Source organism: Bombina bombina, chromosome 4, assembly GCF_027579735.1.
Source record: "Bombina bombina isolate aBomBom1 chromosome 4, aBomBom1.pri, whole genome shotgun sequence".
Lineage (NCBI taxonomy): Eukaryota > Metazoa > Chordata > Amphibia > Anura > Bombinatoridae > Bombina > Bombina bombina.
This window is the reverse complement of record NC_069502.1, coordinates 10487099-10510051: the sequence shown is the minus strand read 5'-3', so window position 1 is coordinate 10510051 and position 22953 is coordinate 10487099. Positions and strand designations below refer to the sequence as shown.

The following is a 22953-nucleotide window of genomic DNA, read 5'->3' as shown; positions in this document are numbered from 1 at the left end:
GTCACAGTCAAAAGTACTCTGCTTATATATATATATTTTAGGTCAGATTGTGCTTATACACATGCCTGCATTCACTGCCCATGACTCTTCTCAGCTGCACTGCTGTGAGGGTCAGATTGTGCTTATACACATGCCTGCATTCACTGCCCATGACCCTTCTCAGAGTTGCTGCCTGCACTGCTGCAGATTTCTCATTCAACCCTGTAGCCAGGGAATAATCTTCAAATTCAGCTCTGAAAGTTTCCCAATTGCTGCTGCAATCCCCACCGATTCTCATTCCCTCTGGGGGAGGTAAGCAATTCATGGCAGTCATATTGTCTTTAAGTCTCTAAGCTCTCAAATATCAGAAAAAAAACGTTTTAGGCTGTAACTCACAAAGCTGTGCTACTGTGCTCCAAGCAAGAGGCTCAGTCCTGATTCTAGATACTTCTGACACCAGGTTTCATGTATAGAAATAAAGACACTACAAGCAGTTAGTGTGAGGAATCATATTGCACTATAGAACTACATCCAGGTCAGAGGTAGGAACAGGAAACAGGAAGTATAAGGCAATGCAATGTTACCATAAACAAACAGAGTCACAGTATTTGCTCCTTAACTGAGATGCCTTCTTTTTCAAATAAAGATAGCAAGAGAACGAATTAAAATTGATAATAGAAGTAAATTAGAAAGTTGCTTAAAATTGCATGCTCTATCTGAATCATGAAAGAAAAAATTTGGGTTCAGTGTCCCTTTAAGAGAAGAAAGCAGGCAGCGAAGCAAAGTTTGACAATGCTGATTGCTTGAGGAGCTGTTAATATCAGTCAGGATGGTTTCGCAAAAACTCCCTGCATCTCCAGACTAACTTTCATCCAAGCCCTCACTGAGAGACTGACAGGACTACTTAAAACTCCTGTCCCATGCCGAAGAGTACTGCCCTCCATAAGAGAGAAAAACAAAAATTAAAAATTCTGACACTTCTCTGCCATCCTCCTGGGACAAAAGGCAAAGAATGATTGGGGGATGAGGGAAGAGGGAGGAGTATTTAAGCCTTTGGCTGGGTTGTCTTTGCCTCTTCCTGGTGGCCATGTTCTAAATTCCAAAAAGTAATGAATGCAGCTGTGGACTTTCCATTTAAGAAGAAAAACAAAGCAACACTTCACCTGCAGGATCAATCTCCTCCTTCAAATGTGCTGAGCATTGGTTTGCAGCCTTTTGTGCTGTAGCTTTGTCTAAAATGCACATACATAACCCTATGTAATAATGACCGTTCAATTCATTTAATTTCTAATAATCCCTGTACATTGCAAGACAGAAGGGCCACTAGAGGTGTGGAACCGATCACACTTGTGGCCTCTGAGACCATTACAGCTACACCCATGTCGCATGTGCACAGAAGCACCTACATGCACCCTACAGATGGTTACAGGGAGCACATACAACTGTCCGTATCCATTACACACCTGATTAGATGCGGGTTCATAAACTCCGTCCTCACAGTGCACACAATGTCATTGCTGCCATATTCCACCAGCGTCAGCTCCCCGGCATTAAAGATCATGCACACCTGACAGAAAATATTTATATAGATCAAATCCTAACCTAGTAGCCAGGACAAAATGTTACTCGCCACTTCTAATCCCACCCACAGCACACCCACTACTTCACGCCCTCTTTACAAACATTTAGTGACATTGTTTTTATTTTGTACCATAACAAATGAAATAATGCTACATACAGTAATAAATTAACAAAAATAAGTTCATAACAGTTAGAAAAATCAACTAGAGGTTCTGGGGAAGACAAGAGCTAGATATAAAAAGGAAGTTGTTAAACCAAGAGTGCGGATAGTCAAGGAAGGTCATAGCAGGAGATTTTTTTATTAATAACTAGTCCTAAAGCACATTTACACGGGCCATTTCTTGCAGTACAGAGGTCCCACCCCTTGCTCTCTCTCTCCCCCCTCTCTTTTGCTCTCTCTCCCCCCTCTCTTTTGCTCTCTCTCCCCCCTCTCTCCTGCTCTCTCTCCCCCCTCTCTTTTGCTCTCTCTCCCCCCTCTCTTTTGCTCTCTCTCCCCCCTCTCTCCTGCTCTCTCTCCCCCCTCTCTCCTGCTCTGTCTCTATCCCCTCTCTTTTGCTCTGTGTCTCCCCCCTATATTTTCCTCTGTCTCTATCCCCTCTCTTTTGCTCTGTCTCTCTTCCCCTCTCTTTTGCGCTCTCTCTTCCCCCCTCTCTTTTGCTCTGTCTCTCTTCCCCTCTCTTTTGCACTCTCTCCCCTCTTTTGCTCTCTCTCCCCCCTCTCTCCTGCTCTGTCTCTATCCCCTCTCTTTTGCTCTGTGTCTCCCCCCTCTATTTTGCTCTGTCTCTCTTCCCCTCTCTTTTGCGCTCTCTTCCCCCCTCTCTTTTGCTCTGTCTCTCTTCCCCTCTCTTTTGCGCTCTGTCTTCCCCCCTCTCTCCTGCTCTGTCTCTCTTCCCCTCTCTTTTGCTCTGTGTCTCTTCCCCTCTCTTTTGCGCTCTCTCTTCCCCCCTCTCTCCTGCTCTGTCTCTCTCCCCTCTCTTTTGCTCTGTGTCTCTTCCCCTCTCTTTTGCGCTCTCTCTTCCCCCCCTCTCTCCTGCTGTCTCTCTCCCCTCTCTTTTGCTCTGTCTCTCTTCCCCTCTCTTTTGCGCTCTCTCTTCCCCCCTCTCTCCTGCTCTGTCTCTCTCCCCTCTTTTGCTCTGTCTCTCTTCCCCTCTCTTTTGCGCTCTCTTCCCCCCTCTCTCCTGCTGTCTCTCTCCCCTCTCTTTTGCTCTGTCTCTCTCCCCTCTCTTTTGCTCTGTCTCTCTCCCCTCTCTTTTGCTCTGTCTCTCTCCCCTCTCTTTTGCTCTGTCTCTCTTCCCCTCTCTTTTGCGCTCTCTCTTCCCCCCCTCTCTTTTGCGCTCTCTCTTCCCCCCTCTCTTTTGCTCTGTCTCTCTTCCCCTCTCTTTTGCGCTCTCTCTTCCCCCTCTCTCCTGCTCTGTCTCTCTCCCCTCTCTTTTGCTCTCTCCCCCCTCTCTTTTGCGTTCTCTTGCTCCTCTCTCCTGCTCTGTCTCTCTCCCCCCTCTTTTGCGCTCTCTTCCCCCCTCTTTTGCGCTCTCTTCCCCCCTCTTTTGCGCTCTCTTCCCCCCTCTTTTGCGCTCTCTTCCCCCCTCTCTCCTGCTCTGTCTCTCTCCCCTCTCTTTTGCACTCTCTCCCCTCTCTTTTGCACTCTCTCCCCTCTCTTTTGCACTCTCTCCCCTCTCTTTTGCACTCTCTCCCCTCTCTTTTGCACTCTCTCCCCTCTCTTTTGCACTCTCTCCCCTCTCTTTTGCACTCTCTTGCTCCCCCCTCTTTTGCACTCTCTTGCTCCCCCCTCTTTTGCACTCTCTCCCCTCTCTTTTGCACTCTCTTGCTCCCCCCTCTTTTGCACTCTCTCCCCCCTCTTTTGCACTCTCTCCCCTCTCTTTTGCACTTTCTTGCTCCCCCCTCTCTTTTGCACTCTCTCCTGCTCTGTCTCTCTCCCCTCTCTTTTGCTCTCTCTTCCCTCTCTTTTGATCACTCCCCACTCTCTTTTGCTCCGTCTCTCTTCCCCTCTCTTTTGCTCCGTCTCTCTTCCCCTCTCTTTTGCTCAGTCTCCCTTCCCCTCTCTTTTGCTCCGTCTCTCTTCCCCTCTCTTTTGCTCCGTCTCTCTTCCCCTCTCTTTTGCTCCGTCTCTCTTCCCCTCTCTTTTGCTCCGTCTCTCTTCCCCTCTCTTTTGCTCCGTCTCTCTTCCCCTCTCTTTTGCTCCGTCTCTCTTCCCCTCTCTTTTGCTCCGTCTCTCTTCCCCTCTCTTTTGCTCCGTCTCTCTTCCCCTCTCTTTTGCTCCGTCTCTCTTCCCCTCTCTTATTTTCTCTCACCCCTCCCTCTTTTTCTCTCTCTTCCCACTATTTTGCTCTTTCCCCTCTCTTCTGCTCTTCCACCTCTCTTTAGCTATTTCCTATCTCTTTTTGTCTCTCCCCCTCTCTATTGCGCCGACCGCGTCACCGCCACACTCTGCCAAGCCCACGCTCCCACCTGGCCACGCCCACTTTCGCCCAACCCCCGCAAACAGCATGTCAGGTAAGGCCAGGTGTGTTTGTCCTTGTGCTGTCTCTACTGCGCATGACAGCTTCGGACAAACACACTTAGCCTTTTATATTATAGGATTATCTCTCTCTTAAATCTTATTCCACTACCTTCTCTCGTCAATCTCTATTCTTACCCTCTCCCTTCTCTCTCAGGCCATATCTTCTCTTTACCCTCTCCCTTCTCTCTCAGGCCATATCTTCTCTTTACCCTCTCCCTTCTCTCTCAGGCCATATCTTCTCTTTACCCTCTCCCTTCTCTCTCAGGCCATATCTTCTCTTTACCCTCTCCCTTCTCTCTCAGGCCATATCTTCTCTTTACCCTCTCCCTTCTCTCTCAGGCCATATCTTCTCTTTACCCTCTCCCTTCTCTCTCAGGCCATATCTTCTCTTTACCCTCTCCCTTCTCTAACAGGCCATATCTTCTCTTTACCCTCTCCCTTCTCTCTCAGGCCATATCTTCTCTTTACCCTCTCCCTTCTCTAACAGGCCATATCTTCTCTTTACCCTCTCCCTTCTCTCTCAGGCCATATCTTCTCTTTACCCTCTCCCTTCTCTCTCAGGCCATATCTTTTCTTTACCCTCTCCCTTCTCTCTCAGGCCATATCTTCTCTTTACCCTCTCCCTTCTCTCTCAGGCCATATCTTCTCTTTACCCTCTCCCTTCTCTCTCAGGCCATATCATCTCTTTACCCTCTCTCTTCTCTCTCAGGCCATGTGGTATATCTATCAAGCTCCGTACGAAGCTTTAAGCCCTGTATTTCTGGCGAGCCTTCAGGCTCGCAAGAAACACCAGTTATGAAGCAGCGGTCTAAAGACCTCTGCTCCATAACCTGTCCGCCTGCTCTGAGCAGGTGGACAGACATCGCCGCAATTCAACCCGATCGAGTACGATCGGGTTGATTGACACCCCCTTCTGGTGGCCGATTGGCTGAGAAACTGCAGGGGGCGGCGTTGCACCAGCAGCTCACAAGAGCTGCTGGTGCAATGCTGAATACGGAGAGAGTGTATTGCTCTCCGCATTCAGCTAGGTCTATTGGACCTGATCCACACTGTCGGATCAGGTCCGACAGACCTTTGATAAATAGGCCTCCATATCTTCTCTTTACTCTCTTCTCTCTCAGGCCACCCTCTTCTCTCTCAGGCCACCCTCTTCTCCCCTTTTTCTCCCCGCCCTATTTACCCTCTCAGGAGTAACAATCTGAGCACTAATGGGGTGTGGGTGTATATATATATATATATATATATATATATATATATATATATATATATATATATATATATATATATCTCTATATATATATATATATATATATATATATATATATATATCTATCTCTACATACATACACATATCCGTATATGGTGAATCCACAACGCATCAATTACTAGCAGAAAGCGGCAAAGAGCACCACAGTAAATACCACTCACCTTCCCATAATCCCCAGTCATTCGACCAAAGGGAAATGGAAAAAGGAATAATACAAAAGGTGTAGATGTGCCTGAGGTTTAGTAAAAAATAACTGTCGGGTGGGGTCGTGGACTCACCATATCCGGAAATAAATTTATCAGGTAAGCTAGGGAGGGAAAGAGACAGGTGAACCTAAACAGAAGGCACCACCGCTTGAAGAACCTTCCTCCCTTCTGACCCTTACGCTTTCCCGAGAAACAAACAAAAAGGGCAGAGGACTGACGAAAATACTTAGTCGCCTGTAAATAGAATTTTAAAGCATGCACTACATCCAAGTTGTGCAACAGACGCTCCTTATGAGAAGAAAGATTGGGACAGAGAGAAGGAACAACAATTTCCTGATTAATATTCCTAACCAAAACCACTTTAGGAAGAAAACCCAACCTAGTACGTAGGACCACCTTATCCGCATGAAAGATAAGGTAAGGCGAATCATTCCGCAAAGCCGAGAGTGCCAAAACTCTCCTCGCAGAAGAGATGGCAACAAGAAAACAAAACCTCCCAAGATAATTTAATATCTATGGAATGTATTGGCTCAAATGGAGCCTGCTGCAAAACCTTAAGAACAAGGTTAAGACACCAAGGAGGAGTAACCGACTTAAAAACAGGCTTGATTCGGACTAAAGCCTGACAAAAAGATTGAACATCTGTCACGACCGCCAAACGCTTATGCAATAGAATAGATAAAGCAGAAATCTGACCTTTCAGAGTACTGATTGATGACCCCTTCTCCAGACCTTAATGGAGAAAAGACAAAATTCTAGAAATCCTAACCCTACTCCAAGGGTAGCCCTTAGATTCACACCAATAAAGGTATTTACGCAATACCTTATGGTAAATCTTCCAAGTAACAGGCTTGCAAGCTTGAATCATGGTCTCAAATGACCGATTCAGAAAAACCATGCTTAGACAAAACTAAGCGTTCAATCTCCAAGCAGTCAGTTTCAGAGAAATAAGATTTGGATGGAAGAAAGGACCCTGAGGTCCTTCCTAAGAGGCAGCCTCCAAGGAGGCAGAGATGACAAGTTCACTAGGTCTGCATACCAGATCCAGCGAGGCCATGCAGGAGCTATTAGAATTGCTGATGCTCTCTCCCGTTTGATACGAACAATAACTCGTGGAAGAAGAGCAAACTGAGGAAACGGATAAACTAGACCAAACCTCCAAGGCACCGCCAGAGCATCTATCAAGGCGGCCTGCAGATCTCTTGACCTTGAACCGTACCTTGGAAGCTTGGCGTTATGCTGAGACACTATCAGATCCAACTCCGGCATCCCCCATTTGAGGGTTAACCTGGAGAACACCTCCAGATGGAGAGCCCACTCCCCGGGATGAAAAGTCTATCTGCTCAGAAAATCTGCTACCCAATTGTCCACTCCTGGAATGTGAATAGCAGATAGACAACAACCGTGAACTTCCGCCCACTGAATAATCGGACCCACCTCCCTCATGGCTAAGGAACTCTGAGTTCCTCCCTGGTGGTTGATGTAAGCCATAGAGGTGATATTGTCCGACTGAAATCTGATTAAATCAGGCTAAAGCTAAGCCAAGATATCAGAGAATTGTAAATCGCTCTCAACTCCAATATGTTTATGGGAAGAGCAGACTCCTCCCGAGTCCATAATCTGTGTCTTTAACAAGCCCAAGACTGCTCCCCAACCTAGCAGGCTGGCATCCGTGGTCACAATCACCCAAGAAGGTCTCCGGAAGCATGTGCCCTGAGACAGATGTTCCTGAGAAAACCACCACGGAAGAGAGTCTCTTGTTAACACGTCTAGATATATCCTGTGGGACAGATCCAAATGGTTTCAGTTTCATTGCTTGACCATGCATAATTGCAGAGCTCTCAAATAGAATTGAGCAAAAAGAATGATGTCCATGGAATCGACCATCAAACCAATTACTTCCATACATTGGGCTACAGATGGCCGAACAGTAGACTGAAGAGAGACAAGCAGAGAGAATTTTGGATTCCTGACCTCCGTCAGAAAAATAATCATAGATAGGGAATCTATTATAGTCCCTTAGAACACCACCCTTGTAGCTGGAACAAGGGAACTCTTTCCCAGATTCACTTTCCATCCGTGGGAACGAAAAAACATAATTTATGCTTACCTGATAAATTTATTTCTCTTGTGAACACAGGAGTATAGCGCTGATAGCTAAAAGAGAACAAAGCCACTCTAAAACAGTCACCCCAGGACTGTCATGAAAAAAACAAAGTTTAGGAGAAAAAAGAGGGCGCTAAAAGCTAAGTTCCCACCACACTTGGTCAAATAACAGGAAATACAGATATAAAAATTTAAATGAATACCTTTACTCACAGTAAAATACAATGAATTACAACAGTACACATTAAAATATGAATAGTAAGATAGAAGGGACGTCTCCCTTTAAAATTTGGATTACCACCTTAAAAAGAGTGAAAAATAAGGAAAAAATTTTTTTATTTGTTAAAATGTTTGAGCGTTGTAAAAAATGCAGCAAGATTGTTACAATGTTAATATCGATCTTGAGTAAAATCTTCACAGTCTTTGTAACAAAGTTTCTTATGTCAGCTGATCGAAAAAATGTTGCAGTTCAGCAGATAGTGTCAGTGTGGAGTTAATATAGTAGAATTTTTCATAAGAATTAAACGATCATGTTGAACACCTTGTTATCAGGTTATACTCACACTTTTCCAAATGACTGTAATAACGGTTTAATAGCTTACACTTTTGGAGATTATCAGAAGTAAACAATATCTCCAAAGTGTTAGTAACTTTTCTTACTTGCTTGAGTCGGCTGAACCCGGTCAGCGTGATTGGAAACTGCTTTCTTACTCCAAAAATCCTATGCTTGAGTCGGCTGAACCCGGTCAGCGTGATTGGAGACAGCTTGTTTTTCCAAACCTTTTATGTGTCAGATATTGCAGGATTCCAAGGAGGTAACGAAAATACAGACCCGCACTTAGCGTGAATCACGCGCGGGCTACAGAGTAAAACTAGGTACCTAGATTTGAATAAAGTCTTTTGTTGGGAACAACACAAGTAAGTCTACGCGTTTCACCCGATAGGGCTTTTTCATTGTATTTTACTGTGAGTAAAGGTATTCATTTCAATTTTTATATCTGTATTTCCTGTTATTTGACCAAGTGTGGTGGGAACTTAGCTTTTAGCGCCCTCTTTTTTCTCCTAAAATTTATTTCTCTTGTAGTGTATTCAGTACACGGATCATCCATTACTTGTGGGATATTCTCCTTCCCAACAGGAAGTTGCAAGAGGATCACCCACAGCAGAGCTGCTATATAGATCCTCCCCTCACTGCCATATCCAGTCATTTGACCGAAACAAGCCGAGAAAGGAGAAACCATAGGGTGCAGTGGTGACTGTAGTTTAATTAAAATTTAGACCTGCCTGAAAAGGACAGGGCGGGCCGTGGACTGGATACACTACAAGAGAAATAAATTTATCAGGTAAGCATAAATTATGTTTTCTCTTGTTAAGTGTATCCAGTCCACGGATCATCCATTACTTGTGGGATACCAATACCAAAGCTAAAGTACACGGATGATGGGAGGGACAAGGCAGGAACCACTGCCTGTAGAACCTTTCTCCCAAAAACAGCCTCCGAAGAAGAAGTATCAAATTTGTAAAATTTGGAAAAAGTATGAAGGGAAGACCAAGTTGCAGCCTTGCAACAGAGGCCTCATTTTTAAAGGCCCAGGTGGAAGCCACAGCTCTAGTAGAATGAGCTGTAATCCTTTCAGGAGGCTGCTGTCCAGCAGTCTCATAGGCTAAACGGATTATACTCCGAAGCCAAAAAGAAAGAGAGGTTGCCGAGGCCTTCTGACCTCTCCTCTGTCCAGAGTAAACAACAAACAGGTTAGATGTTTGGCGAAAATCTTTAGTAGCCTGTAAGTAAAACTTCATGGCACGGACTACATCTAGATTATGCAAAAGACGTTCCTTCTTTGAAGAAGGATTAGGACATAATGATGGAACAACAATCTCTTGATTGATATTCTTGTTAGAAACCACCTTAGGTAAAAACCCAGGTTTTGTACGCAGAACAACTTTATCTGAATGAAAGATCAGATAAGGAGAATCACAATGTAAGGCAGATAAGTCCGAGACTCTTCGAGCCGAGGAAATAGCCATCAGAAAAAGAACTTTCCATGAAAGAAGTTTGATATCAATAGAATGAAGGGGTTCAAACGGAACCCCTTAAAGAACTTTAAGAACCAAGTTTAAGCTCCATGGAGGAGCAACAGGTTTAAACACAGGCTTAATTCTAACTAAAGCCTGACAAAATGCCTGAACGTCTGGAACTTCTGCCAGACGCTTGTGTAAAAGAATAGACAGAGCAGAAATCTGTCCCTTTAAAGAACTAGCTGATAATCCTTTGTCCAAACCCTCTTGGAGGAAGGACAATATCCTAGGAATCCTAACCCTACTCCATGAGTAATTCTTGGATTCACACCAATGAAGATATTTACGCCATACCTTGTGGTAAATTTTCCTGGTGACAGGCTTTCGTGCCTGTATTAAGGTATCAATTACTGACTCGGAGAAGCCACGCTTTGATAGGATCAAGCGTTCAATCTCCATGCAGTCAGTCTCAGAGAAAGTAGATTCGGATGATTGAAAGGACCTTGTATTAGAAGGTCTTGTCTCAGAGGCAGAGTCCATGGTGGAAAGGATGACATGTCCACTAGGTCTGCATACCAGGTCCTGCGTGGCCACGCAGGCGCTATCAATATCACCGATGCTCTTTCCTGTTTGATTTTGGTAATCAGACGAGGGAGCAGAGGAAACGGTGGAAACACATAAGCCAGGTTGAAGAACCAAGGCGCTGCTAGAGCATCTATCAGTGCCGCTTCTGGGTCCCTGGACCTGGATCCGTAACAAGGAAGCTTGGCGTTCTGGCGAGACGCCATGAGATCAAATTCTGGTTTGCCCCAACAGAGCACCAATTGAGCAAACACCTCCGGATGGAGTTCCCATTCCCCCGGATGAAAAGTCTGACGACTTAGAAAATCCGCCTCCCAGTTCTCTACACCTGGGATATGGATCGCTGACAGGTGGCAAGAGTGAGTCTCTGCCCAGCGAATTATCTTGGAGACGTCTGACATCGCTAGGGAACTCCTGGTTCCCCCTTGATGGTTGATGTAAGCCACAGTCGTGATGTTGTCCGAATGAAATCTGATGAACCTCAGTGTTGCTAGCTGAGGCCAAGCCAGAAGAGCATTGAATATTGCTCTTAACTTGAGAATATTTATTGGGAGGAGTTTCTCCTCCTGAGTCCATGAACCCTGAGCCTTCAGGGAGTTCCAGACTGCACCCCAACCTAGAAGGCTGGCATCTGTTGTTACAATTGTCCAATCTGGTCTGCGAAAGGTCATACCCTTGGACAGATGGGCCCGAGATAACCACCAGAGAAGAGAATCTCTGGTTTCCTGATCCAGATTTAGTAGAGGGGACAAATCTGTGTAATCCCCATTCCACTGACTGAGCATGCATAATTGCAGCGGTCTGAGATGCAGGTGCGCGAATGGCACTATGTCCATCACCGCTACCATTAAGCCGATTACTTCCATGCACTGAGCCACCGTGGGGCGCGGAATGGAGTGAAGAACACGGCAAGCATTTATTTAATCTATTAGAGTCCCTAGGAAGGAAACCCTCGTGAGAGGAGATAGAGAACTCTTTTCTTCGTTCACTTTCCACCCATGCGACCTCAGGAATGCCAGAACTATCTCTGTATGAGATTTGGCAATTTGAAAGCTTGACGCCTGTATCAGGATATCGTCCAGGTAAGGAGCCACCGCTATGCCTCGCGGTCTTAGGACCGCCAGAAGTGAGCCCAGAACCTTTGTAAAAATTCTTGGGGCTGTAGCCAACCCGAATGGAAGAGCTACAAATTGTTAATGCCTGTCTAGAAAGGCAAACCTCAGGAACTGATAATGATTCTTGTGAATCGGAATGTGAAGGTAGGCATCCTTTAAGTCCACTGTGGTCATGTACTGACCCTCTTGGATCATGGGTAAAATAGTTCGAATAGTTTCCATCTTGAATGACGGAACTCTGAGGAATTTGTTTAGGATCTTTAAATCCAAAATTGGTCTGAAGGTTCCCTCTTTTTTGGAAACCACAAACAGATTTGAATAAAACCCCTGTCCTTGTTCCGTCCGCGGAACTGGATGGATCACTCCCATTACAAGGGGATCTTGTACGCAGCTTAGGAATGCCTCTTTCTTTATCTGGTTTGCAGATAATTTTGAAAGGTGAAATCTCCCTTGTGGAGGAGAAGCTTTGAAGTCCAGAAGATATCCCTGAAATATGATCTCCAACGCCCAGGGATCCTGAACATCTCTTGCCCACGCCTGGGCGAAGAGAGAGAGTCTGCCCCCTACTAGATCCGTTGTCAGATAGGGGGCCGCTCCTTCATGCTGTCTTAGAGGCAGCAGCAGGCTTTCTGGCCTGCTTGCCCTTGTTCCAGGACTGGTTAGGTTTCCAGGCCTGCTTGGATTGAGCAAAAGTTCCCTCTTGTTTTGAAGCAGATGAAGTTGATGCTGCACCTGCCTTGAAATTTCGAAAGGCACGAAAATTAGACTGTTTGGCCTTTGATTTGGCCCTGTCCTGAGGAAGGGTATGACCCTTACCTCCAGTAATGTCAGCAATAATTTCTTTCAAACCAGGCCCGAATAAGGTCTGACCCTTGAAAGGAATGTTGAGTAATTTAGACTTTGAAGTCACATCAGCTGACCAGGATTTGAGCCATAGCGCCCTACGCGCCTGGATGGCGAATCCGGAATTCTTAGCCGTTAGTTTAGTCAAATGAACAATGGCATCAGAAACAAATGAGTTAGCTAGCTTAAGAGTTCTAAGCTTGTCAACAATTTCAGTCAATGGAGCTGTTTGGATGGCCTCTTCCAGGGCCTCAAACCAGAATGCTGCCGCAGCAGTGACAGGCGCAATGCATGCAAGGGGCTGTAAAATAAAACCTTGTTGAATAAACATTTCCTTAAGGTAACCCTCTAATTTTTTTATCCATTGGATCTGAAAAAGCACAACTGTCCTCAACCGGGATAGTGGTACGCTTTGCTAAAGTAGAAACTGCTCCCTCCACCTTAGGGACAGTCTGCCAGAAGTCCCGTGTAGTGGCATCTATTGGAAACATTTTTCTAAATATAGGAGGTGGGGAAAAGGGCACACCGGGCCTATCCCACTCCTTACTAATAATTTCTGTAAGCCTTTTAGGTATTGGAAAAACATTAGTACTCACCGGCACTGCATAGTATTTATCCAGCCTACACAATTTCTCTGGCACTGCAATTGTGTCACAGTCATTCAGAGCAGCTAATACCTCCCCAAGCAATACACGTAGGTTCTCAAGCTTAAATTTAAAATTAGAAATCTCTGAATCAGGTCTCGCCGATTCAGAGACGTCACCCACAGACTGAAGCTCTCCGTCCTCAGGTTCTGCATATTGTGACGCAGTATCAGACATGGCTCTTACAGCATCTATGCACTCTGTATCTCGTCTAACCCCAGAGCTATCGCGCTTGCCTCTCAATTCAGGCAATGTGGATAATACCTCTGACAGGGTATTATTCATGATTGCAGCCATGTCCTGCAAAGTAATCGCTATGGGCGTCCCTGATGTACTTGGCGCCATATTAGCATGCGTCCCTTGAGCGAGAGGCGAAGGGTCCGACACGTGGGGAGAGTTAGTCGGCATAACTTCCCCCTCGACAGACCCCTCTGGTGACAATTCTTTTATAGAAAAAGACTGATCTTTACTTTTTAAGGTGAAATCAATACATTTAGTACACATTCTCCTATGGGGCTCCACCATGGCTTTTAAACATAATGAACAAGTATCCTCTGTTTCAGACATGTTTGTACAGACTAGCAATGAGACTAGCAAGCTTGGAAAACACTTTAAAGCAAGTTAACAAGCAATATAAAAAAACGTTACTGTGCCTTTAAGAGAAACAAATTGACAAAATTTGAAATAACAGTGAAAAAAGGCAGTTACACTAACAAAATTTTACAGTGTATGTAACAAGTCAGCAGAGCATTGCACCCACTTGCAAATGGATGATTAACCCCTTAATAACAAAAACAGAATAATAAATGACAAAAACGTTTTTTAAACACAGTCACAACAACTGCCACAGTCTACTGTGATTGTTACCCTCCTCAAACACGACTTTGAAGCCTTTTGAGCCCTTCAGAGATGTCCTGGATCATGCAGAGGGAAGCTGAATGTCTCTGTCAGTATTTTTATCTGCACAGAAAAGCACTAAAATAGGCCCTTCCCACTCATATTGCAACAGTGGAAAGCCTGTTACTAGGCAAAAATCAAGCCAGCCATGTGGAAAAAAAACTAGGCCCCAATAAGTTTTGTCACCAAACATATATAAAAACGATTAACATGCCAGCAAATGTTTTATATTACACTTTTATAAGAGTATGTATCTCTATTAATAAGCCTGATACCAGTCGCTATCACTGCATTTAAGGCTTAACTTACATTAATCCGGTATCAGCAGCATTTTTCTAGCAAATTCCAGGTACCCCGGTACCATTTAAAAAATTATTATTTTATAAATGTTTATTTTCAAATTCCAGGTACTCCGGTACCATTTAAAAATAACAAACTTTTGATTGAAGTTAAAAAACTAACTATAATACACCACTCTCCTCTTACTACGTCCATCTTTGTTGATAGTTGCAAGAGAATGACTGGATATGGCAGTGAGGGGAGGAGCTATATAGCAGCTCTGCTGTGGGTGATCCTCTTGCAACTTCCTGTTGGGAAGGAGAATATCCCACAAGTAATGGATGATCCGTGGACTGGATACACTTAACAAGAGAAAAAGATAACAAGATCTCTGTACGGGAGCTTGCTAGTTGAAAAGATGGTGCCTGAACCAGAATGTTGTCTAAGTAAGGTACCACTGCAATTCTTTGAGACCGGATCACTGCCATGAGAGCCCCCAGAACTTTTGAAAAAATTCTGGGAGCTGTGGCAAGGCCAAACGGAAGAGCCACAAACTGAAAGTGTTTGTCTAGAAAAGTGAATCTCAGAAATTTGTGATGATCCCTGTAAATAGGAACATGAAGATAAGCGTCCTTTAGGTCTATGGTCGTCATGAACTGACCTTCCTGAACCAAAGGAAGAATGTACAGAATGGTCTCCATTTTGAAGGACGGCATCCTGAGAAACTTGTTGAGATACTTTAGGTTTACAACGGGATGAAAAGTTCCCTCTTTTTTGGGAACCACAAATAGATTTGTATAGAATCCTAGACCCTGTTCCTCACTCCCAGAGAGAAAAGATCCTGAACGCAGTTCAAGAATGCCTCTCTTTTTACATGATCTGCAAATAACCTTGAGAGGTGAAACCTGCCCCTGGGAGGGAGAAAATTGAATTCTATCTTGTAACCCTGAGAAACAATGCCCACAGCCCATGGATCTAAGACATCTCGTAACCACTCCCGAAAAAAACAGAGAAAGTCTGCCCACCACGTGATCCGACTCCGGACCGAGGGCCGACCCATCTTGCTGATTTAGACTCAGCTGAGGTTTTTTTAGATTGTTTCTCCTTGCTCCAGGACTGACTGGGTCTTCAAGATGACTTGGATTGTTCCTGTTTGGAAGCGGAGGAGGAAGGCTTTTGACCTTTGAAATTACGAAAGGAACGAAAAACATAATTTATGTAACAACTTACCTGATAAATTCATTTCTTTCATATTAGCAAGAGTCCATGAGCTAGTGACGTATGGGATATACATTCCTACCAGGAGGGGCAAAGTTTCCCAAACCTCAAAATGCCTATAAATACACCCCTCACCACACCCACAATTCAGTTTAACGAATAGCCAAGTAGTGGGGTGATAAAGAAAGGAGTAGAAAGCATAAAAAAAAGGAACTGAAAATATAATTGTGCTTTATACAAAAAATCATAACCAACATAATAAGGGTGGGTCTCATGGACTCTTGCTAATAGGAAAGAAATGAATTTATCAGTTAAGTTCTTACATAAATAATGTTTTCTTTCATGTAATTGGCAAGAGTCTATGAGCTAGTGACGTATGGGATAGTAATACCCAAGATGTGGCACTCCACAAGAGTCACTAGAGAGGGAGGGATACAAATAAGAACAGCCATTTTCTGCTGAAAAAAATAAATCCACATAAAAAAATAAGTTTTTCTCATATTTGAAAAGAAAAAACATAAGCAGGGGAATCAAACTGAAACAGCTGCCTGAAGAACGTTTCTAACAAAAACTGCTTCCGAAGAGGCAAATACATCAAAACGGTAGAATTTAGTAAATGTATGCAAAGAAGACCAAGTTGCTGCTTTGCAAATCTGATCAACTGAAGCTTCATTCTTAAAAGCCCATGAAGTGCAGACTGATCTAGTAGAATGAGCTGTGATTCTCTGAGGTGGAGCCTGACCCGACTCCAAATAAGCATGATGAATCAAAAGCTTTAACCAGGATGTCAAGGAAATGGCAGAAGCTTTCTGACCTTTCCTAGGACCAGAAAAGACAACAAATAGACTAGAAGTCTTCCTAAAATCTTTAGTAGCTTCAACATAATATTTCAAAACTCTTACAACATCCAGAGAATGCAAGGATCTCTCCAAAGAATTCTTAGGATTAGGACACAAAGAGGGAACAACAATTTCCTTATTAATGTTGTTAGAATTCACAACTTTAGTTAAAAACTTAAATGAAGTCCGCAAAACTGCCTTATCCTGATAGCAAATCAGAAAAGGAGACTCACAAGAAAGAGCAGATAATTCGGAAACTCTTCTAGTAGAAGAGATAGCCAAAAGGAACAACACTTTCCAAGAAAGTAGTTTAATAACCAAAGAATGCATAGGCTCAAAAGGAGGAGCCTGTAAAGCCTTCAAATCCAAATTAAGACTCCAAGGAGGAGAGATTGATTTAATGACAGGCTTGATACGGACCAAAGCCTGTACAAAACAGTGAATATCAGGAAGCTTAGCAATCTTTCTGTGAAATAAAACAGAAAGAGCAGAGATTTGTCCCTTCAAGGAACTTGCAGACAAACCTTTATCCAAACCATCCTGAAGAAAGTGTAAAATTCTAGGAATTCTAAATGAAAGCTAGGAGAATACCATGAAATATGAGTCTTCTAAACTCGATAATAAATCTTCATAGAAACAGATTTACGAGCCTGTAACACAGTATCAATCACGGAGTCAGAGAAACCTCTGACTAAGCACTAAGCGTTCAATTTCCATACCTTCAACGAGATCCTGTTCCATACCTTCCTGATGGAAAAACAGACCTTGAGACAGAAGGTCCGGTCTTAAAGGAAGTGGCCAAGGTTGGCAACTGGACATCCGGACAAGATCTGCATACCAAAACCTGTGAGGCCATGCTGGTGCTACCAGAAACACAAACAATTGTTCCATGATGATCTTGGAGATCACTCTTGGAAGAAGAACTAGAGGCGGGAAGATATAAGCAGGTTGGTAAAACCAAGGAACTGCTAACGCATCCACCGACTGCGCCTGAGGATCCTTGGACCTGGACAAGTACCTGGGAAGTTTCTTGTTTAGATGAGAAGCCATCAGATCTATTTCTGGAAGACCCCACATCTGAACAATCTGAAAAAACATCTGGATGGAGAGACCACTCCCCCGGATGTAAAGTCTAATGGCTGAGATAATCCGCTTCCCAATTGTCTACACCTGGGATATGTACCGCAGAAATTAGACAAGAGCTGGATTCCGCCCAAGTAAGTATCATTAATACTTCTTTCATAGCTAGGGGACTGCGAGTCCCACCCTGATGATTGACATATGCCACAGTTGTGACATTGTCTAAAAACAAAATGAATGGTTCTCTCTTCAACAGAGGCCAAACCTGAAGAGCCCTGAAAATAGCACGGAGTTCTAAAAATATTGATTGGTAACCTTGCCTCTTGAGGTTTCCAAAACCCTTGTGCTGTCAGAGATCCCCAAACAGCTCCTCAACCTTAAAGACTTGCATCTGTTGTGATTACAGTCCAGGTTGGACGAACAAAAGAGGCCCCTTGAGCTATATGATGGTGATCTAACCACCAAGTTAGAGAGAGTCGAACATTGGGATTTAAGGATATTAATTGTGATAGCCTTGTATAATCCCTGCACCATTGATTCAGCATACAAAGCTGAAGAGGTCTCATATGAAAACGAGCAAAGGGGATTGCGTCCGATGATGCAGTCATGAGACCTAAAACTTCCATACACAGTCACTGAAGGGAATGACTGAGACTGAAGGTTTCGACAAGCTGAAACCAATTTTATTTGTCTCTTCAGCAGAATGTAAAGACTGAGCTAGTACCAAGATATCGTCCAAATAAGGAAACACCGCAATACCCTGTTCTCTGATTACAGAGAGTAGGGCACAGAGAACCTTTGAAAAAATTATTGGAGCTGCCGCTAGGCCAAATGAAAGAGCGACAAATTGGTAATGCTTGTCTAGAAAAGAGAATCTCAGAAACCGATAGTGGTCTGGATGAATCAGAATATGAAGATATCCATCCTGTAAGTCTATCGTGGACATATAATGACCTTGCTGTACAAAAGGCAAAATAGTCCTTATAGTCACCATTTTGAAAGTTGGCACTCTTACAAAACGATTCAAAATTTTCAGATCCAGAACTGGCCTGAATGAATTTTCTTTTTTTTGGACAATGAATAGATTTGAATAAAACCCCAGACCCTGTTCCTGAAACGGAACTGGTATGATTACCCCTGAAAGCTCTAGATCTGAAACACTTCAGAAAAGCCTGAGCCTTCACTGGATTTGCTGGGACGTGTGAGAGAAAAAAAAAATCTTACTCTGAAACCTATTTGATACCCTTGAGAGACAATACTCTGAATCCATTGATTTTGGAAAGAATATGCCCAAATGTTTTGAAAATATTTTAATCTGCCCGCCACCACCTGAGCTGCAATGATGGCCGCACCTTCATACAGACTTGGGGGCTGGCTTTGGTTTCTTAAAAGGCATGGATTTATTCCAACTTGAAGAAGGTTTCCAATTGGAACCAGATTCTTTGGGAGAAGGATTGGCTTTCTGTTCCTTATTCTGTCGAAAAGAACGAAAACGATTAGAAACTTTAGATTTACCCTTAGATCTTTTATCCTGAGGTAAAAAAACTCCCTTCCCCCCCCCCAGTGACAGTTGAAATAATTGAATCCAACTGAGAACCAAATACATTGTTACCTTGGAAAGAAAGAGATAGTAATCTAGAGACTTAGATACCATGTCAGAATTCCAATATTTGAGCCACAAAGCTCTTCTAGCTTAAATAGCTAAAGACATAGCTTTAACATCAATATAGATGATATCAAAAATAGCATCACAGATAAAATGATTAGCATGTTGAAGCAAGCGAACAATGCTAGACAAATCAGAATCTGTTTCCTGTTGCGCTAAGCTTTCCAACCAAAAAGTTGATGCAGCTGCAACATCAGCCATGGATATAGCAGGCCTAAGAATGTAGCCAGAAAATAAATAAGCTTTCCTTAGATAAGATTCAAGTGTCCTATCTAAAGGGTCCTTAAAAGAAGTACTATATTCCATAGGAATAGTAATACGTTTGGCAAGAGTAGAAATAGCCCCATCAACTTTGGGGATTTTTTCCCCAAAACTCCAATCTAGCTGCTGGCAAAGGATACAACTTTTTGAACCTATAAGAAGTAATAAAAGAAGCACCAGGCCTATTCCATTCCTTTGAAATCATATCAGAAATAGCATCAGGAACCGGAAAAACCTCTGGAGTAATCGCAGGAGGTTTATGAACAGAGTTTAACCGTTTACTAGTTTTAGTATCAAGAGGACTAGTTTCCCCAATATCCAAAGTAATCAACACCTCTTTTAGCAAGGAACGAATATACTCCATCTTAAAGAGATAAGTAGATTTGTCAGTGTCAATATCTGAGGTAGGATTTTCTGAATCAGATAATTCAGTATGTTGTCGGTCATTTGAAACTGCATCAACCTTATGAGAAGTTTAAAAAGGCCTTTTACGTTTGTTAGAAGGCGGAATAGCAGACAAAGCCTTCTGAATCGCATCAGCAATAAAATCTTTTATATTCACAGGAATATCATGTACATTAGATGTTGAAGGAACAACAGAAACTGTACTAGTACTGATGGAAATGTTTTCTGAGTGCAAAAGCTTATCATGACAACTGTTACATACTACAGCTGGAGATATAATCTCAGCTAATTTACAACAGTTACACTTAGCTTTGGTAAAACTGTTATCAGGCAGCAGGGTTCCAACAGTGGTTTCTGAGACAGGATCAGATTGAGACATCTTGCAAATGTAAGAGAAAAAAAAACATATAAAGCAAAATTATCAATTTCCTTATATGGCAGTTTCAGGAATGAGAAAAAAAAAATGCAAACAGCATAGTCCCCTGAGCATAAAAAAAGGCAAGAGGCATATAGGAAGTGGGGTTTAAATAATTAAATTTTTTGGCGCCAAGTATGACGCACAACGAAAAATGACATTTTTTGGCGCCAACATCCGGAAATGACGCAACTCACGTCATGGCAGAAGCAACCTTGTGCAAGGAAACCTGGCGTCAACTAAGACACCGGAAATGATGAATTTGCATCACTGAACGTACATTCGCTCCAAAAAAATTCTCGCGCCAATAATGACGCAATAAATTTCAGTATTTTATGACTTCGCAAGCCTAATTTTGCCCGTGAAAATTAATGGTAAAAGAAGTTAATTTGAAGAAAAGACTATACCAAAAAATAACTTCCTAAATATGTTTCCCAATTTTGAAACTGACAGGAAATATACATAAACCTGACTCATGGCAAATATAAGTACAATACATATATTAAAAACTTTATATTAATACATAAAGTGCCAAACCATAGCTGAGAGAGTATCTTAAGTAATGAAAACATACTTACCGAAAGACACCCATCCACATATAGCAGATAGCCAAACCAGTACTGAAACAGTATCAGTAGAGGTAATGAAATATGAGAGTATATCGTCGATCTGAAAAGGGAGGTAGGAGATGAATCTCTACAACCGATAACAGAGAACCTTTGAAAAGATTTCCCATGAGGAAAACCATAGAATCAATAGGTGATACTCTCTTCACATCCCTCTGACAAACACTGTACTCTGAGAGGAATTGGGCTTCAAAATGCTGAGAAGTGCATATCAACGAAGAAAATCAAGCACAAACTTACTTCACCACCTCCATAGGGAGGCAAAGTTTGTAAACTGAATTGTGGGTGTGGTGAGGGGTGTATTTATAGGCATTTTGGGGTTTGGGAAACATTGCCCCTCCTGGTAGGATTGTATATCCCATATATGTCACTAGCTCATGGACTCTTGCCAATTACATGAAAGAAATTACTTTGACATCCCTTAAATCTAATCTTCTTGTCTTGAGGTAGAAAAGATCCTTTTCCACCCGTAACATCAGATATTATTTCTGCCAATCCAGGCCCAAACAAAGTCTTACCCTTGTAAGGAAGTGCCAGAAGCTTAGACTTGGAGGAAACATCAGCTGACCAAGACTTAAGCCACAAAGCCCTGCATGCCAAGACAGAGAAACCAGACAGCTTGGCCCCCAATGTAATAACTTGCATAGTAGCATCCAAAATAAAAGAATTGGCTAACTTAATAGCCTTAATCCTATCCTGAATTTCCTCCAACGAAGTCTCCTCTAAAATAGATTCAGATAAAGCATTGTACCAATAAGATGCTGCACTTGTCACTGTGGCAATACAAACAGCAGGTTGCCATTGAATACCCTGATGCACATACATCTTTTTCAAATATACCTCCAGCTTTTTATCCATTGGACAATTAAAAGAGCAACTATCCTCTATAGGATCGTAGTTCTTAGCCAGAGAAGAAACAGTCCCTTCTACTTTATGCACCATGAACCAAGAATCCTTAATGGAATCAGCAAAAGGAAACATCTTCTTAAAAACTGAAGACGGGGCAAACTGAATCCCTGGTTTTTCCCATTCCTGCGCAATAATCTCCATCACACGATCAGGAACAGGAAATACTTCTGTAGAGGAAGAGACATCATAGAATCTATTAAGCTTACTAGATTTCTTAGGGTTAACTACAACAGGAGAGTCAGAATCATCCAAAGTAGCAAAAACCTCCTTTAATAAAACATGAAGGTGTTCAAGCTTAAACCTAAAGCTTACTTCTTTCACCTCAGACAAAAGATTAACACTGTCAGAATTAGAAAGTTGCTTAAAATTTCATGCTCTATCTGAACCATGACAGAAAACATTTGGATTCAGTGTCCCTTTAACCTTGTGTTTCAGTTATACGGAACAGATCAGCGTCTGTGTTGTTGCTGCAGTCTGTCTCAGTGTATGTGCAGTTGCGTGTCAGTCTCTGTGTTGTTGCTGCAGTCTGTCTCAGTGTATGTGCAGTTGCGTGTCAGTCTCTGTGTTGTTGCTGCAGTCTGTCTCAGTGTATGTGCAGTTGCGTGTCAGTCTCTGTGTGGTTGCTGCTGCAGTCTGTCTCAGTGTATGTGCAGTTGCGTGTCAGTCTCTGTGTTGTTGCTGCAGTCTGTCTCAGTGTATGTGCAGTTGCGTGTCAGTCTCTGTGTTGTTGCTGCAGTCTGTCTCAGTGTATGTGCAGTTGCGTGTCAGTCTCTGTGTCGTTGCTGCAGTCTGTCTCAGTGTATGTGCAGTTGCGTGTCAGTCTCTGTGTCCTCTTTGTCTCCTGGAGTTGCGGTAGGCACCTCAGTACTTCTGAGGTGTAGAGGTTGTCAAGCTTTAGTTTTTTTTATAACGTTTTTTGGTTTTAGGTTTCTCTTAAAGTGACAGTTGTCCTTTATTCAAATTCATTCCTGGGGCTGATTTTTCTTAGCTATGGATGTGGATAATGATGATATTGTTTTTAATAAATGTTTGTTTAGAGGCGCAAATTGTTTGTCCTTTGCAATTTTGTACTACTTGTTTAGCTAGAACGCTACAATGTAAAGAAAAATTATTTCCTTATGAGCCTAATGCCTCTCAGGATGATGCAGTGCGGCAGCCCTCTCCTTAAACGTCCCAAGGCTCTATAGCGTCACATGCAGTGCCCTGCGGTTCCTCTCAACCTCCTGGTTGGGTATATTTGCCTGCAGATTTTGCTGCTCAGATATCTTCTGCGGTATCTGAAGCTTTATCTGCCTTTCTTGTTTTAGGAAAACACAAGAGGAAAACTAAACACTTAATAGATTGTAAAGTTCCTGTTTCAGCAGCTACTATACAGGTTTATCCTCATCATAATTCGACAGAGGATGTTACCTCAGTTCCTTCTGAGGGTGAAATCTCTGATTTACTCCTATTATCAAATTGTATTTATTCTCTTGGTATCTTTATTTGAAATGCAAGA

At 42.9% G+C, this 22953-nt stretch overlaps 1 protein-coding gene across 1 annotated transcript in view; it reads right to left on the bottom strand.

The window, feature by feature from the left end:
* The window catches only part of IFT172 (intraflagellar transport 172), a gene marked incomplete in the record, with an annotated part of 949422 nt that overhangs the window by 874926 nt on the left and 51543 nt on the right, over positions 1-22953 (bottom strand). Inside the window, 1 exon segment of the mRNA XM_053710932.1 lies at positions 1443-1546. Within this exon segment, the coding sequence (XP_053566907.1) occupies positions 1443-1546 (104 nt within the window).